This window comes from Tinamus guttatus, unplaced genomic scaffold (assembly GCF_059628265.1).
Source record: "Tinamus guttatus ecotype Peru unplaced genomic scaffold, ASM5962826v1 Tinamus_guttatus_pri_ptg000150l, whole genome shotgun sequence".
NCBI classification, from domain to species: Eukaryota; Metazoa; Chordata; class Aves; order Tinamiformes; family Tinamidae; genus Tinamus; species Tinamus guttatus.
In genome coordinates, this window is record NW_028288684.1 from 5,478,511 (window position 1) to 5,495,654 (window position 17,144).

A 17,144-nucleotide genomic window follows, 5' to 3' on the forward strand; every position below is an offset into this window, starting at 1 on the left:
AGTTTGGTTTCCAATACAAATTTATAATGCTGACAAATACAAAAATGATCCGCCCAGTAATAACTATTTTAGTGTCTTTCACATTCACACCATATCAAAAGAAAATATTAAATAGCTGTGTACTTTTCCATCTAAATTGAGGAAATTTTTGAACAGGGCACTACTGTTACATTGTCCAGTAAATGGAAAGGTTTGCAATATTCAAGCAAATTAAAATGGTAAGTTCAGACCAAGCATTTTTTTATACGCTAAGTTACCTGCTGCAATGCAATCATTATGTTAAAGGCGACTCCAGTATCCGTTCAGAGCTTCATCTTTGGAAACATTTAATTCAAGGTTCCAGATCTTACCTCTGCCTGGCCAAGGGCCAGGAATAAAGCGCGGATCTCTCTGAGGATTAAAACAGCTAGTTTACGAGTAGCAACTTGGAAACTACACAGCAGCACCAGTGCAAACCCTTCAACTGCATGTAGTACATTAGAATAGGGGCTTCTTTCAGACTGTATCCTGTGGCTGGATCCATTTGGTATCAACTATAAAACAATACAAGGGGAAAAGATGGAATGACTGGGTTTAGAAACCAGGTTTGAGAAGTATTCTATCTAAATTGGACACACACCAAATCAAAATTGAGAAAATCAAAGATACTGAAGTAGAACACTCACAACACTCCCTCAACCCACCAAAATTTATTGGTTAGGTTTACTGTGTTCCACGAAAAAAATATATGTCTTTTGGACAAATCTCTTCTAGTTTAAAATTCAACGGTCTGCTTCATTGATTGTAAACATTGTATTGCTTAGACAGCCTGCAAAGACTTTACCCTTCTTCCCACTCCAGATGCAGGGTCCTCTGGCCCTCCTTCACTCCTGCAGCAGGTAGCCCTTTATATGGACAGCTGGACTCTAAAACCTCTCACCAGATAGAATCCCATCAGGAATATTTATTGAAATTATGTAGGGTTTTCTCTTTGTCTCCCTCCCCTTTTTATTTTTCTTGAAAAACTATTATTATTTATTAATTAGTGATCCCCCTTGTTATAAAGCAGTCATTATGGTTGCCCAAGGAAAAAAAAATCCTTTCTGGCCCCAAAAGGCAATTGGGTTAGGAAGCAGTGAGCCTGAAGACTGCCTCTCCTTGTGAAAGTATCTGTGGGACATGGCAGATGGGAGAAATTCTAGCAGGAGCAAAGCTGTTCAGTTCCCAGGAATGTTTGTAGCACATGGAGACAGGAGGCTGATAAAAACAACCAGGTTCTTTGATGTTTCTAAAGCAGCCAAATGAAATGGCTACGGGAGGGGAAGATCCACTTCACTCTGCCCAGAATTCCCACTAGCATTATCAACCCGTTTCAGTCCTGGGAAAATATCCTTCTGCCACATCTACACACACATATTTCACTTTATGTGCTTTTGTTGACATGCTTATTTTGGTTTGACATGCATTCTCTTATGTTGCTCAACAACAGTAACATCTGCTGTGTTACACAAGGAAATAGCTGTCCTCAAAAGACAGCTGAACTAATTACCTTAAAAAATCTTATGTAGTGAATTCTTTTCAGGTGAGTAAATACAAAACACTTTAAACACAGCAAACTATGGAACATGATTTCACTCTTCAAGTAGTATAAATGTTAGGACACAAACCTCTCCTAACTTCCTACCTCAGAAGACCTGTTTTTTGCCTGTTCAGAAGCTTTTCCTGGAGTATGGATTACGAGCTTCCACTGTGTAAGCAACTGCAGCAGCAACTTCAGTGAAGTATCAAGAAGGGTATGATGCATATCATTCACTTCCCGTAGCAGAAAATTAGTAAAACCAAAGAGAACATCCTCCCGCCAGTCAACAAAATCAACAAGCAGGCCCTGAAGAGAATTCTGTGCAATGTGCCGAAGTTCATCATCCATATGGATAGACAGCCTGTAAGCAAAAGCCAGGCAATGAAAACATAAGGAGTTTTTCCTGTCATTATGAACATATGTTTCTCAGTAAACTGACAGAAAATCCCCAGTGACAATGTACATTTCAATGATACTATCATGATTTTATTAATACTGACCACATTTAACAGCCTTAACATGTTTTTTTGCCATAATTCTTTATACAACAGTGCCTGCACATTCATGGATTCAAAAGGCTTGCTCCACTCCAACTGTGCTGCTTTACAGAACAAAGAATATTTTCAATTTACTTATAAAATTGTGAATGATGTCTACTTATTTATAATAATAGGAGTCTTACAGGATAATATGTAATGGCATCATATGTATTTACTTTCACATCTGACACACATCTGACTCCCAAAACCATTCTGAAATACTGTACAATTTTAAAATTCACTTAAAAATTATATATTATTTCCTTCTATTAGATATTATTTCCTTCTATATTTGTGTCCTGCTGAAATTCTTTTCCAAAACAAACAAAATGAATATACTTTCTTTTGATACAAAATTGACAAACTATTTCTGGTTTGGTAGCTTGGCAGCAAACGCAAAATTGGATCAGTGTGTTCTGCAATTTTTGGCTCATTGCCTATGATGCAGTTTGTTTTTATTAACCAAGGGACTAATTCTGCGCAGTGTGCTAACATGTACCTCTTCACTATTTTATTTACATTTAATGGAGTCAAAAATGAAGATGCATTGTAAAGAAAGGGACAGAAGCCTAGGAGAAAAACCCAGCAAAGGCAGTGGACCTAACTCCATTCAGTTAGAAGGGTATGACTAGAACAAAATTGTCCCATTAATTACAGGTGCCCGGTTCAGAGGCAAGGGAAATTTCATAGATAAGTCAAAGGAAAATGACTGCCACGACGCTTCACCTCTAGTGACTATCACTAACTGTTACACTTTAATAACCACATGATATTCCACATAGATTGGCAAATATACTGCTTTTTTTTTTGTGCTAGAAAAGGACCATTTTTATCACCTTTTTAGAATGCCAGAAACAGAAAAGCAAGCAAAACCCCTTGGAGTATGATTAAGTCATCCATGAAATGACATCCGTCATGACACAAAGCAGCAATGGAAAAGAAGATAAAAACCACATATATCTGCAATCCCAAGTTGCTGTGCAGTGGTGCTGGACATTATCAAATGAGATGAAAGTTAAGCTGAGGTTGAAAATGCATCTATGTCTTACTGTGATAGTGGAGTCTGTAGAACAGGAATTCAAAAGCTGAGAATTTCTTCTCATACTCAGAAAGACTTAATCAAAATAATAATTATTAGTAAATTTACCTTGGCAAAGTACCCCATACAAACAGACGAATGATATGAAAGTCTGAGACCACACAGTATTTTGGCAGTGCCCTGTACTCAGTCTCTGCTGGTTCTAACTCCACGAAATACAAGAGGCAGCTTGAATAAGGAAGTAAATGGTCCTTTTCTTGCACTTTAGTCTGTTAATTTAAAACCTAGCTTGGGAAATTATAATGAATGGATTCAGTAGGCAGCAAAAGGGCAAAAGGCACAGTACATACTTGACATCTGCTCTAGTGCTTATAATTTGAATACAGCTGTCTTGGAAGAAAATCTAGGTGCTGAGTTACAGATTCCTTTTGGAAACTGCCAAAAGACACATCTGTTGTGAGGATGAAAAATTCAAACCAAAATGTGAGTAAAAGAACCATTAACCGAAAGATGTTATTTTATCTTTGGTGAGAAGAAAATATTTAACAGCTTTCTGTCCAAACAGCACAGCCCGCACAGGCCCCTTCCAGAACAGCCTCTCAGATTCCTTTCAAAAAGAGAGTTACAAGTGCAAGCTCGACACCCCACTCCTTCGAAAACTCTTACCCTTGTATTGATTTTAGTTGCAAAATATGTAATCATTCTGACCCAGAAATACACAATACTCAAATAAGATTTATGCACCATGTCTAGAACAGTAAAGTTTATCTCTTTGGATGTAACATAAATGAAAAACGTAGTCTTGCTTATGAGGCACTCCAGTAAGATGGCATTGCTGGAGCAGTTTGGAGACTTACATTAAGATTAGGCCAGGTATTACTTTCTTAAACAGTTTATTCCCTCCTATGAAGCTGTAGACTGTTTTCAGTCCATCCTGTCCTAGATTAAACAGACATAATCCTTTGAACCTTTCCTGATGGGTAATATTTTCTAAATCACTGATATTTTTGTTGTGTTCTGCTTAGTCTCTTCAACTGCAATTCCTGCAATTTGAAAGTGAACTGGTTAAGAATTGTTTTCTGAAGTAAGTTTTTGAACCTATTATGTATCCACTTATTTCTTACCTAAATTGTGTTTTCCTTGCTTATACTTAAGGATCTAAGTAATGTAAAACAGCACCAATAGCTGAAGCATGCTTTAGCCTGTGCTATCTGCTGCTTCTGCCCAATTCTCAAAGCCTGCTATTCGGCTACAGAAGGAAATAGGTTTGTCTGACATGATGGACTCCTAAGCAGCTTTTTACCAAGAGATTCCTTCTAACTCCAAGGGATGTGCTGTAATCCTGTTTTCACTATAAACACCACAAGTCAAAGATCTTGAGGAAAGAAAGTAAATGAAGAAATATCTTTTTTTTTTTTTAAATTTCTGTTTTCACTAGAAAATATCTTATTTTATCAAAGAATAAATGTGCATATACACATTTATGCAAAAAATAATTCCAAAATCATAAAAAGATATCTGCTAATCTCCCTACTTGCCATTGAATTAAGAAAGCTAGTTCAGCCAAGGTTAGAACAGAATTCTTCCAAAGTTTTTAGCAAAGATTTTTAATCTTATCAAATTCTATTCCTAGCTTACTCTAAAAATGCTATGTCTAAATCTTCATACGATCGAGGTGACATGTAGAGAAACAACTGTGTCATTTTAAATACCCAGTTTTTGCATATTCTCAGTATTCCTGTATAAACAGGTTTCTTGGATGTTCTGCTGATAAAGTGATATAAAGGAGTATGTGAAGTAAAGAGTGATTCTGTAAGTTTTACTGGAACATTGCAGCATTTGCATAGGACACAAGAGAAAGGGGCCTTCACGAGAAGAAAATTTCCCAAAGGTGGCCCTGTTGGGGAATGGCTGTGCATGAGATTGTATCCAAAACTGACCTAGTGATGCTGTCTGCAGCTCCTCTTCATGACACACTTCTTCCAACTCTCAAGGATTCAGATTAGCCAGCAGCCCTAAGCTATCATAGCTGTAATGTTTGCACAGCAAGCACTGAAGAAAATGCTCATAAGCACCTTGTGGCTAAAAAGCTACAATTGCCCTTTCCTGCACAAAGTGCAAGGCTAGAGTAGGAATAAAACAGCAGTTATTTTCACAGTTTTGAGACTTTTAAGGAGGGAATTTATGAATTAATTCATGAAGAAGTTCACACTGGTCTTTATACTTCCCTAAGATTAGTGAAGTTATTTTCAAGGTCTGACTGGCAAGATCCTTGGTGACCAAAGAGATATAACCAGAGTGGGCATGTATCTTGTATCAGCTACGTTAGCGCCGTTAGTGAGGACAGAATGTTAGTTAGGATCTTAGATTAATGGAAGACATGTCTTTCTTCGTTCACTAAACTAAGTTATTTGTATAATGTGATAACATAACAATGTAAAACATCCCACAGCTGATATATCACAGTGCAGGCAAACACAAGCAAATCAAGCCTGCAATCTGCATGTCACACGCTTACCCTTGTTCACAATGTTGACTTGTTTGCCTACCTGTACTAAATCTTTACTCCTAGCAGAATTAATTGTTTCACTGTTTTAGTCCGCTGCTGGGGGTGGTTGTGCACGGAGCATAACAAACTGCTTTTGGACTTAACCCTCTGACCCCAAACCCACTATTTCTCATGGGCATTTTGACAGCAAGAACAGAGTGGCAAAGACTGCTCTGTCACTGTTTCCTGACAACAACACATTGCAAGGACCCCATGGCTTCATTTACCATCCTAATATTGGCATTCTTGGCCTATGGTTCTTGAATACTAGAGCTAAGACATAACAGAGTTTTCTCTACTGACCATTATTTGTCAGCATAATAAGTTGCACTGATCTGCCATCCTAATACCTAGCTCTGCTTTAGTTGCCATGTACCGTAGACCAATTTCCTCAGTGATGTAATCTAGATAAATTCAACGCATCCCAAATAGGAATGATAAGAAATTCAAATTTATCATTTTATTTACCTTCTGTCTTACAATCAAAAAATGATTGCATTCTTTTAAATAAAATAATTATTATCAGTAAAAATGTATTTGGAAAGATACCACATCTAGAGCTTTTTGTTTTACCAAACATGCAAGGGATCGTAAAACAAAACTGAACATGTGTCTATATTTCTCTATTGTGTTTGCTTTCTTCTGTTAATTAATGTTCTGTGGTAATAAAAATAGCAATAAACTGAATATTATGAAGAAATAATGTTTGTTTTCAAATGAAACAGAAGAATGTCTTATCCATTAATAGTAGATTGCTTTGCATACACATACGTTACACACAGAGCGGCTCCCTTTTTTATTCTCCTCTCCTCAAGCAGCCACACAATTTTAAGCCGCTTACCTTGCCAGCAAGTCGATCAACTCAAGTTTTGACATTCCATCAGGAAGCAATCGAGGAATAGCAGCAACACATGTTCTGAATAGATCAATTTTCGGTTTTCTCTCACCACTGAAAATTTAAAGCAGAATTTATGGATCACTAAGTTTTTGCTAAGCTTAACAAGTAACTAAGTTAAAGGATCAACCAACAGTTTTGCAGAAAAGGGCTGGACAATATATTACAATTTTACAAAGTGGAGTGTCAGATGCCTGGTAAGAACCTCAGGACTAAAAGCTGAACACTAATGATGCAATAAGAAGAAAACAGCTGTTGAATAAAAGTTTGACATGTCTCGTGTAATATATATACAATATTCAAAAAAAAAAGTCCACTACTACTGTCTCACTTATCTCTGAAAGGAGCTGGAAGATATAGCAGTACAGATTTAAAATGGAGAAGGATCCTTCTATCAAGATCAGTCAGCTTCAAACCAGGCAATAAGTAAACGCCCTGGGGGTTCCCCAACACAGTGTAGCTATAGCTCATCATTTGCATTAGCAAGCGACAGATTTATGGGATGCCCAAACAACAACCTGAACAGCCAGACTGCAGCCTTCAACAGGGCATGGACATGTAGGAACTCCCCAGCAACCCGTTATTACCCCGAGACAGAGCCCAGTCTAGAGGCAGGTACAGTCAGAGCGCGTCTGCCCACGGCTGGCTGAGATAGATAGCACCTCTTTGGCAACCAGCAAGAGCCAGGACATGTCTCAAGGCTGCTCTTGTCTGGAGAGGGGCTCAACGCTCCCAGCAGCCTAGGGAAGTGGGTGAGAACAGGATCGGGCACAACCACGGACTAGACTTGGAGTCCTTAACTCTGCAAAAAGCAGCTGACAAAGCCAACTTTGAATAGTTAATTGAAAGATTAACTATTCTTTCTCAGAACATCCTTATATAATTACGGATATGTATTACATTAATAATGCAATATGATTACTTGATTTTAATCTATTGACTTAACTTGCACAATAAGGAGAAACTATTTTCCTAATGAGTTATCTCTAAATGATTTTACAATTATCCTATATCCTAAAATAAACTATTTCTGAAACAATGAGTGAGCAATTGACCTGAAAAAGAGTAAAATATGACACCTCATCTGAGGATTTGGTTCTAAACAAACTCCTTTAAACTATCTTCACTAATGCAGATATTAGTTGTGTTAATAACTACTGTGAAATACATTTTTAGAATTGTAAAAGCAAACTGCTATAATTTATTATCTGCAGGAAAACAGGTGAGTCTTTCTTGCTGAAAGTGAACTTCGCACAAGTTCTAGGGGAAAGTGAAATTTTCAGAGTTTCTAAGCAAAATACGGAAACCTCATATTAGAAACTGCACTGGCAATGAATTCCTTATTACCAGTCCCTGGGAAGGGTAAACCGTTTGGGCACTTAAAAAGAAGGCAAGTAAAAATAATAGTCAGAGTAAATGGTTACGAAGGCAAATGAGTAATTATTTATAAATATAAAAGCTGTGGGCGATTTGTGCCTTATCAGCTGTCGGAAGATGAGCGGGGGAAGATCCAGATCTGCGGCTCCACTTCCCATTTCCCCAGAGCTCCCAACCCTGCATATGCAGGGTCCAGCACGACGTCTGGATGCAGGTGCTGGCAGCTGCACTGGAAGTTTGTGTTCCCATCCTCGTACTATGAGATTCCAGATGGATATTGTCAGCAAAAACCTCTGAGGTACTTTTAAGAACAGGCTGTATGTTATGAAATATTATATTTAATGAAATTTCATTACAACCAGGATTGAAATTCACAGCCCACTGGATGATGCAAAGGACGTTCATTGGTTGGGATGTCAGCAGAACTCTTCACAGGAGCATTTACTACATCAACCATAAATGTTTGTAAGATCAGTCATTAAATACAGGAGTACATCTAAAACCACCAAAGAAAATACCAAAATCTGTATGCTTTCAAAAGGATAATTCCCTGCATCACTACTTCCTCTTGATCTATATTTTTTGCTAGTAAAAGTAAAATTAAAATATTTAGTTTATAGGGTGACATTAGCGGTATAAAATATTATTAAGGTCATAACTTCGAAGCACAGGTAAATGTAGTGTTGCATCTATGTGTTAAAACCACTATGAACAAAATATATCTAACTCTAGTGAAGAATGAAGTGCATAAAGTGGGCAATTACATAAAAATAAAAACTTTTATAGTTATTGCATACAATGCACTTTTATAAGGGTTATCTTACAAAGTTGTTAGGCAACAGCTAACAATGTTATCCATGAGGGGGTAAGGTTTTGGATTAAGACCAATAATTAAGTATCTCAGGTTTTTTTTTGAAGAATAAGTAAAAACATATTGTAGTGTGTTTTCCCCTTTAAGTGTACATGTTACAGCTAATCTGGGTATAACATGCGTGACAAAAATACAACAGCTTAGGTGCTAAGATCTTCCAACCTTACAATGTTTCTGACAAACAACAGTAAAGTGTAAGACTTCCTGAAACTCCAATTTCACAACTCTACTTTTCACTGCCTTTAAAAATAAATAGCACTTAGGCTTGATGATGAGAAATCATGGAGAGGATATTTACAGCTAAGATCAAGTACGCTGCTTGTTGAAATGCTCAGGGTCTCACTATGCAATTATCTTTGGAAATAAAATGTGAACTTCAAAACTCCTTTTCTTCCTAGAAAATCTAAATACCCAAAAAGCTCATGAAAAATGGCTGTGACTATTGAACCGTATTCTGGATAGTTTTGTAGGAAAAAATACGTAGTATTTCTAAATAGTACCATTGGCATTTGATATGTATTATGTAAGACAAAACTGAAGACCTGAGGAGTTTGCAACATCCTCTAGACAGTTACAGCAACAAGCAAGAGAGACAGAGGGCAATAAGACACAAAGGCTACATCAGCTGTAGCTGAATTTGGCCAGTGGACTCTGTCTACCATTCACTTCATTTCCAGCAAGCTGCCCATTTTTTTTCTAGCAGTGTATGAAAAAAAAAAAAAGGTCTCAGCTCGTATCCTTTTTCTTTGCACCTCTAACTCTTTGCCAAGGGCTGCTTCTTCTGAAATACAACTGCTATGTCAAACAGGGAAGCGATGCTAGGTCTCCTTGCACTGAGGTCTCTGCACTGGGCTCTCTGCATGTCTCTGTGCATTTCTTTGTCTCTCTTAGGACTGCCAGAAATCCACCTCTCCAGAGGCTTCTCTCCAGGAAATTTCCTTCACTAATCATTTTGGATGAGAGTAGGAAAACATTGCTGCTGAACACTGCTTGAAAAGCCTTCTGGTTTGCTTACGTTCCAGTGAGACACTCCTGAAATGTGAGCCTGCTATCACACATGATCTGGGCTTTATTTTGATTACAGGCATAAATATTAATGGCAAATCTGAAAGACTATTTAACTGGGATTTACAGATTTTATTCCATTTGTTTTGAAGTTCAGCAATGCAAAGGTGCCCTGAAGCAGTGTTCTCAGCATAAGCTGATAATAGGCTTTCCATTCCAGGCTTTTGATTTCCTCTGCCATCTACACGTTCCTAAGATTCACATATAATCTTGGCAACATTAAGAGAGTTGGTGCAATCCCAAACATTGCAACATGCAGACAAGTACACCCCATTTGTCATACACAGCTTGAGAAGTCTTCAACATACACATTAGCTAAGTGTTCCTGTCCTTTACTGTTCTCTGATGACTCAAGATACACTGAAATAAAGAAAAAAATCTACATTTGTGTCTCAGTAACACAAGAGATTTACTGTTCTTTAGCACTCACGTGATCATGTCCTCAGGTTCCTTGTTAAGCATCTGTATGTTGGTTAGCATCATGCAGCGTCCCACTTCCTTGTCAAGATGTCTGAGTATGTTGTCCACAGCTTTTCTTACTTGAGAATAATATAATGACATTCCTGCAATAATATGCACGTTTGTATAATTCGGGACATTTATAGAGACATATGTTTTGAAGAAGAAAGCTGCTTAATCAAATCATGCTGCATGAGTTTAAAAAGACATATTTTACATATGGTATAACCTATTTCCCTAGTAAGGATACTCTGATTCAGAGATAGATTATACGACCCTCATAAAACCAAATCTGTTTTATTCTAAGAGTAAACCAATTGATATATACACTTTTTCCTTGAGAAAAGTTCTAAAATGCTGCACATTTTATATGAAGCACAGTATTAGACTTAGGTAGCTTTACATTAGCAGATAGAAATCAAATATTTTTTCAAAAAAATAGAATAATCTTTTTCCTTATTTAAAGAGTAAAGTTTTCAAAGAGACTGAACTGAAATTTTAGATATTAACACTGAATGACATATTTTTAATAAGCTTTTCTCCAGGCACTTTTCTTCCTCTTTGAGAAAGACAATGTAAGTTTAAGCTTCAAACTGAACTCAAAAGAAATTAATAATATAATGTAAGGATTCAACACTGCAAACATCTACTAACAAATAAAGTTTTTACTACCATCTACCAAGAGTACAACACAGCTCTTTATCAATGGTATGGAAATATGTAGACCTTGTTTTATTCACACAACTCTGAGGTAACCAAATTGTCTCTGTTTACTTTATAGCCAGTGAAAATAGGCACCTTCACTGCATGATACAAAAATTCTCTCTATACATGGACCATGGTTCAGCTAATGTGCTTTTAACTTAGGCATTTCAGTTAAACTTTAGTTCAGTTTTACTTTTTTTTAGCCATTTTGAATGTTTCACTGTTATCAGAGATACAACAATTAAAATGAGGATACAAAAGGAATCTTTGCTGTTTCTCAAAGCACATGTTCTGACCACAGACATGAAGTTGCTAGAAAAAAAGGATATTTAGGAACACAGATATTCAACACTAAAAGAAGCAAATGCTGTATACTAACTTAACATAATTCAACATGGGGTTGCAACCACAGTTGTATCTGAGTATTTTTCCTAAAAATTATTTCCAGTAAGAAAAAAAGAGAAAAAAAAGGAAAAAACATTCAGAAATATAATGTTTTTCATTAAAATGCACAGTAAATTTTTACAATAAAGATATAAATTTCCTAGTGATATTAAATGATCAGCTGATCAGCTACGAAAGAATATTTCCCATTCATACTTGTCCTAGTAACAGACAATTCTCTTACTGACCTATCATTTTAGCTTCCTCCTCTGTAAGAGTTTTGCTCAAATAGGTTTTCTTGACTCTGAGAGTGTTTCCAGAGGGAAGGACAGCTCCAGTCACTGGCATCGGAGGTTCACCATCTTTTTGCTGCAAGCTATCAGCAATTACCAAGAAAGCCCTCAGACCAATATTCATTCTCTGCAAAGTTCAGAAGATGAATGAGTAACATAATCAAATAATTGTACTCTACTGATATCCCTAAAATACACTGCAATTTTGAGTGTGTGTTTGTTTGCATTTTTCTGTATTTTGAAAACATCTAGTCTGAAATATTTTGTGAATGGTCCCCAAAATTACTTGTGAATTCTTACCTGCATTATGAACATTGCCTTCTGCCAGGAAAAATGTATTAGCAGTGAGGGTGACAGAGCACTGGAACAGGCTGCCCAGAGAAGTGGTGGAGTCTCCTTCTCTGGAGATCTTCAAAACCCACTTGGACGCAGTCCTGTGCCACGTGCTCTAGGTGACCCTGCGTGTGCAGGGGGGTTGGACTAGATGATCCCTAGAGGTCCCGTCCAACCTTAAGCATTCTATGACTCTATGAAAGCTTTATTTCTAAGTATTTTAATGAGTCTTTTTACCTACAGTGTAAAACATACAGATTTGCCTCTCCAGTCTTGTTTGAACTGGAGTTTAATAAAATGTCTCAAGCAGGGCTGGAGCTAAGCATGCATTTCTTAAATGGCCATTAAGAAAAAAGATGAATTATTGTCTCAAAAGCCCGCAAGTTAGACCATGCTAAGCAAAAAATCTGGAATGGTGCTTCAGGCCAAAACTGCAACATGGAAACATCAGGAAGATGCGACCAAGTCAACTCAATGTATTCAGAGAATTCAGCAGAGGAAAAAGCCCAACTTTTGCACTAAAATTAAGTAACAAAAAAGTTTCCTACATCTCAGTAGCGTATTCAAAAAATTAACAGGCTATCCTGCTGATGGCCTATTTGAGGTAGATTTAAATAAGATATTTTATCTAGAGCGTTGAAGTCTAGGTGCATCCAAAAATAGCCCTACTAAGTCCATTCCCTGCAAGCTCTGCTTCATTTAATGCTGACGTACAAGAGCTTTGCAGGCAGCAGGTCCTTCCTCAACCCATACTGCCAATGAGTACATCCTAGAAGTTGTGAGCTGCTTGCTCAGAATCTGTAGTTCTTTTTTTATTGTGCCATTGAATAAAGATGAGAGCTGTGCTTAGTAAACTAAGCCTGCCTTTTATTTTTACTCATTTCAACAATAAAAAAATTAATCTGCTTTTGCAATTTTTTAATATAGAATTTTTATGAATAAGGCAATTCATTTTATTTTTAACATCCTAGTGGGTGGATCTGATTGTGCAAAACTACAAAATAAAGACGGACATATGAAATATATGAAAGAATCTCAATTTTTTTCTTGTTTTTTAGTTCCTCAAATTTCCGATATTTGACTTCTCTGGGGAAAGTACGAGAAAGATGACTCACATGACAATAAGAATAGTGGTAACTTTTACATGGTCAAATCTGTAACACACGCTTTACCAGAATTTTCTTTTGTCATCTTCAGTTCTTTATTTAGTAAAAGTATATTTTGAAAAAAGTTGAGACTGTTAAAGAAACTTGTTTTTACATTTAAGATATTTTAAGGCATTATATATATATCAAGAGCAGAGTGATACGGAGGTACTGTTATCCATAAGTTTATTTCTCTCTGGCTTTTTCATTTTGCATTTGCACTACTTTATATATTGTAATCTTCATTGAGGAGACAGGAGACAATCATTTACAATGTGACATTTCACAGATGAAAGTCCACAGATTAATTTTGCCATTATATGAAGTTCAAGATTTTGCCTTAAAACTGGTTAAAGGTAAAAGCATGCTTAGAATGTAACCAGAAAGCAAACATTGCACAATGATGTGACATATGCAAGCTGAAAAAATCCCTTCAAATGTATGTCATACCTCAGGGTTGAGACTGAAAGCTTTTGCTGGTTTGCCAACACAAAGAAAGTCAAAGATAATTTCTTTCATTGCAAAATCTAAACGTTCCTAAAACAGAAGAAAAAAAAAGCAAATCATTGCAGTGCTGCTCATTTTTGCCACTATTATTTTTAAGGCAATACGATGTTGAAAACTGTTTGATCAGGATTCATTTAAATGCATGGAAAGTCAGATTTTCAGATGTATGCAGGACATATCATCAGATCTAAGCTTTCCACACTGCTGTATGTTGACAAATTCTGAAATTCTGGCTACTTAATTCATATTATTTAAATAGAAAACAAGACATTTTGGAAATAAGGCTTTTGATTATTTCATTTAGCCACCGTAATTGTGTTATTAACATATTATTTCATATAAAAGGAGCTTATTCACAGATGGTGCAGCTCAGGGAAGAATTTAAGCATCTGCTGAATTCATTCCTATTCTGAGACTCTATCTTTAAGTATGTGCTTAAGTGCTTCTGCTCAATGAGAATGTTTTCTGAATTGAAGTAATAAGAGATGAAATTTCCAGCACTGAAGGAGAGTTTTTGTTAGTAATACTCTTTCATCCTAGTGAAAACTCTCATGTGTCAATAACATGCTGAACTTGGCTTTCTTATGAATTAGTGTTTTAAAAGCAGTACAACTTCATTGTCACATATAGGATGACTGATTCCAGTATCATGACAAAATACGGCTCATTATTTTTAGCTTTATCCACAGATCTAGGCAACAAATGTATTTTCTGACTTGTTGGCAACTGTAAAAACGACAAAAAAGTGCACTTGAATTGAACCGTAAGCATTTTATTTATTTGGTAAAAAAAGACGGCAATAACTCAATACTTAATTTCATCCTTGCCTAGATACTGACACTGGGATTGCAAAACCTATCATAAGAGAAGTTTATTGATTCATTAATTTGAAAACATATTATTCATTATTTGGAAATGCATACACATGGTTCTTGCATACCTGTGCAATAAATTGTATTATCTTCACAAAGATGTTAAGAGGCATATCTCTTGGCACAACACCACGGGACCCTTTTGGGAAAAGTGTTGTGACAATAGTAATAAGCCGACTGTAAAAGAGGGAAAAAAGCATCAGGCACATTTCTGGTTACGGCAGTGATATTAGTAGACGGACCTTATTCAATTATTATGAAACATGTTAGAAATCTTTCCTATTTAGAAAATCTAGCATATATTTTCTTTGAAATGAAAAGATAACATGGTATTTTGTTCTGTCAGTGTGTTACGAATTTGACTGAATTATTATATTTCATTACTACATCACCATGTCTTCACTGGCAACATCCAGTCTACAAGGCCTGATTATGGTTACAAACAGAGTACTTTACCTTTGGGTAGCTGTGTTGCTTTCACATTTAATTCTGATCATGTAAACCCATAGTAGTCTGTACAGAGATTCCAGTGCAACTCGAGCCATTTTGGGGTCTTTATTCTAGAGGAAATAATATAATGTAAGAATAAACTTTAAGCACAAATTAGGAAAGAAAACGCAGCACATTCACTTTTAATGGATACAGAGGTTTATAGTTTTTGTAATGAAACCCCAGAAGGATAACCCCTCATAGCTCCTCAGTACTCTAATCCTAACGCTGCAATGCTTATGCCTCTGACCTACCTTTCCTACTAGTATTTAAATGAACAAAGGAACTAAGTGCAATTTCAGTGTAAATTAAATATTTTATGATTTAAAATCTCTATCTGAAGCCAAGCTAATTTGACTCTGAAAAGAAAACCTCATCTCTAATTCTGTCAGTGCGGAATTCTGTCAGTGTTAAAGACACTGCTGCAACAAGCCACATGTGCCTAGAGGTGTAGCAAGTGCTCTGTTTCAGATTCTCTTCATGGGAAAGAAAAAAGTCAGGTTAATGTTTGATTGGGTTTTGGTCTGTCTCTCAAGCTATCAACATTTGTCAGTAATGCTGACTGCTGTGCAGTTGTTTGACTCTATAATTAAGAAAAACAGGAGATACTCGAACTAGGTTAGAATATGTTTTTTGTTGTTGTAGTTGCTATTGACAAAACTTGAACAGCTAAACAATTTGTAGCATCACATGATATAATTACGGATGGAATCAGGTAATATCAATAATCCAGCACAATAACCTAAAGAGGATTTACAATAGATCAATAGTGCTCACTGTGTACTAAATAGTTATTAAAGTTTTAATATCGTATTAAAAACAGAAGTTACTAACCTTGAGATTGGAGAGGCAGTTGTTGAGGAAAACATGCCATCTGTTTAGAAAGAATTGCTTCTGACTGACACAAAGCAGGCATGTTACCAAAGGATACAAAGCCTGAACAGAAAATGGATGAAGATACCATATTATTTGCATGTCAACACAACATTAAACTAATTTCAGATAACTGTAAATTTAAAGCTTTAGCTCCTCCATTTTGTGCAATACTATTAGCCTCCATAAACATATCATTAAATAGTACAATTTAAAAGGAACATTTCTCTGAAACAGTTACAGATATATTTTATGGATGAATGAAAAGTCTGTCTACTGCAGTTTAACAAAAAGATGGGTCACAACTTCATAGTCTCACAAGGCTAATTTCTGTCAGTGAACTCAGAAATGATTGCATGGAAATAAGTACCCTGTAATACAATAACAAGGCCCACACAGATTACTGGGACGTGTGTATACACAAATATCATAATATACTTCAAAATTTGCAATCATGACTTTTATTTGCAGATGTATCCAACACCATAAAGTCTGTTTTAATTACAGACAATATCTAGATTTGCTGGTGGGTCATCTTGTGAACCAGAAAGTAAAAAGAGGCAAAGGAGAAAGCAGAAGTTCTAATAGTGGAAGTTTGCCAACACTCCTTGCCAACACTCAACTTGGATTGATACTCATCTTGCAAATGTCGGGCTAAAAAAATTAAGCTAAAAAGTACTTATTAATTTTGAAACTGATTTTGCTGTTTCAGCCCCCCTCTTTTTTTTTGTTCTCATATTAACGTACCCAATCAGGACTGCAAAATTATTAATAAAAAAAAAAAAAGGTAAATTTCTGTAAAAACAATGTTTCTCAAAATTAATCCTACAGTTCTAACTTAAATCACAGCTCAAAGTGACAAATCACAGCTTCTCATCCCATAATATACAAGACATTACCTACAGCCAGGTAAGACACTAGTACATCTAATTTTTAAAACCTTAATGCAAAAGAATACATAAGGCAAAAGATAATTCAGCCTTCTTACAGAAGGATTTCTTACCAGGTTAACATTATGACTATCATAGTTGAATACTTGACAGACGAGTTACAGAGTTTAGCAACATCCCAAGAGAGATACACCTCATTCTAAGATAGAGCCTTGGGACAAAACATCTCCTGAGGTTCCTAATTCTCTCTTTTCCCTATCAAAAGAGACTCAGACACTAGATCAGGCTTTAACAGGCTTTAG

General features: G+C 36.2%; 1 protein-coding gene across 1 annotated transcript in view; it reads right to left on the bottom strand.

The window, feature by feature from the left end:
• The window catches only part of FRY (FRY microtubule binding protein), a 156,516-nt gene that overhangs the window by 81,746 nt on the left and 57,626 nt on the right, over positions 1 to 17,144 (bottom strand). Inside the window, exons 11-19 of the mRNA XM_088522295.1 lie at positions 15,914 to 16,015; positions 15,047 to 15,150; positions 14,659 to 14,767; positions 13,662 to 13,748; positions 11,689 to 11,860; positions 10,323 to 10,455; positions 6,526 to 6,633; positions 1,664 to 1,919; positions 351 to 533 (exon numbers count right to left, since the gene is read on the bottom strand). Coding sequence (XP_088378421.1) covers positions 351 to 533; positions 1,664 to 1,919; positions 6,526 to 6,633; positions 10,323 to 10,455; positions 11,689 to 11,860; positions 13,662 to 13,748; positions 14,659 to 14,767; positions 15,047 to 15,150; positions 15,914 to 16,015 — 1,254 coding nt within the window. The remainder of the gene's footprint in view (positions 1 to 350; positions 534 to 1,663; positions 1,920 to 6,525; positions 6,634 to 10,322; positions 10,456 to 11,688; positions 11,861 to 13,661; positions 13,749 to 14,658; positions 14,768 to 15,046; positions 15,151 to 15,913; positions 16,016 to 17,144) is intronic.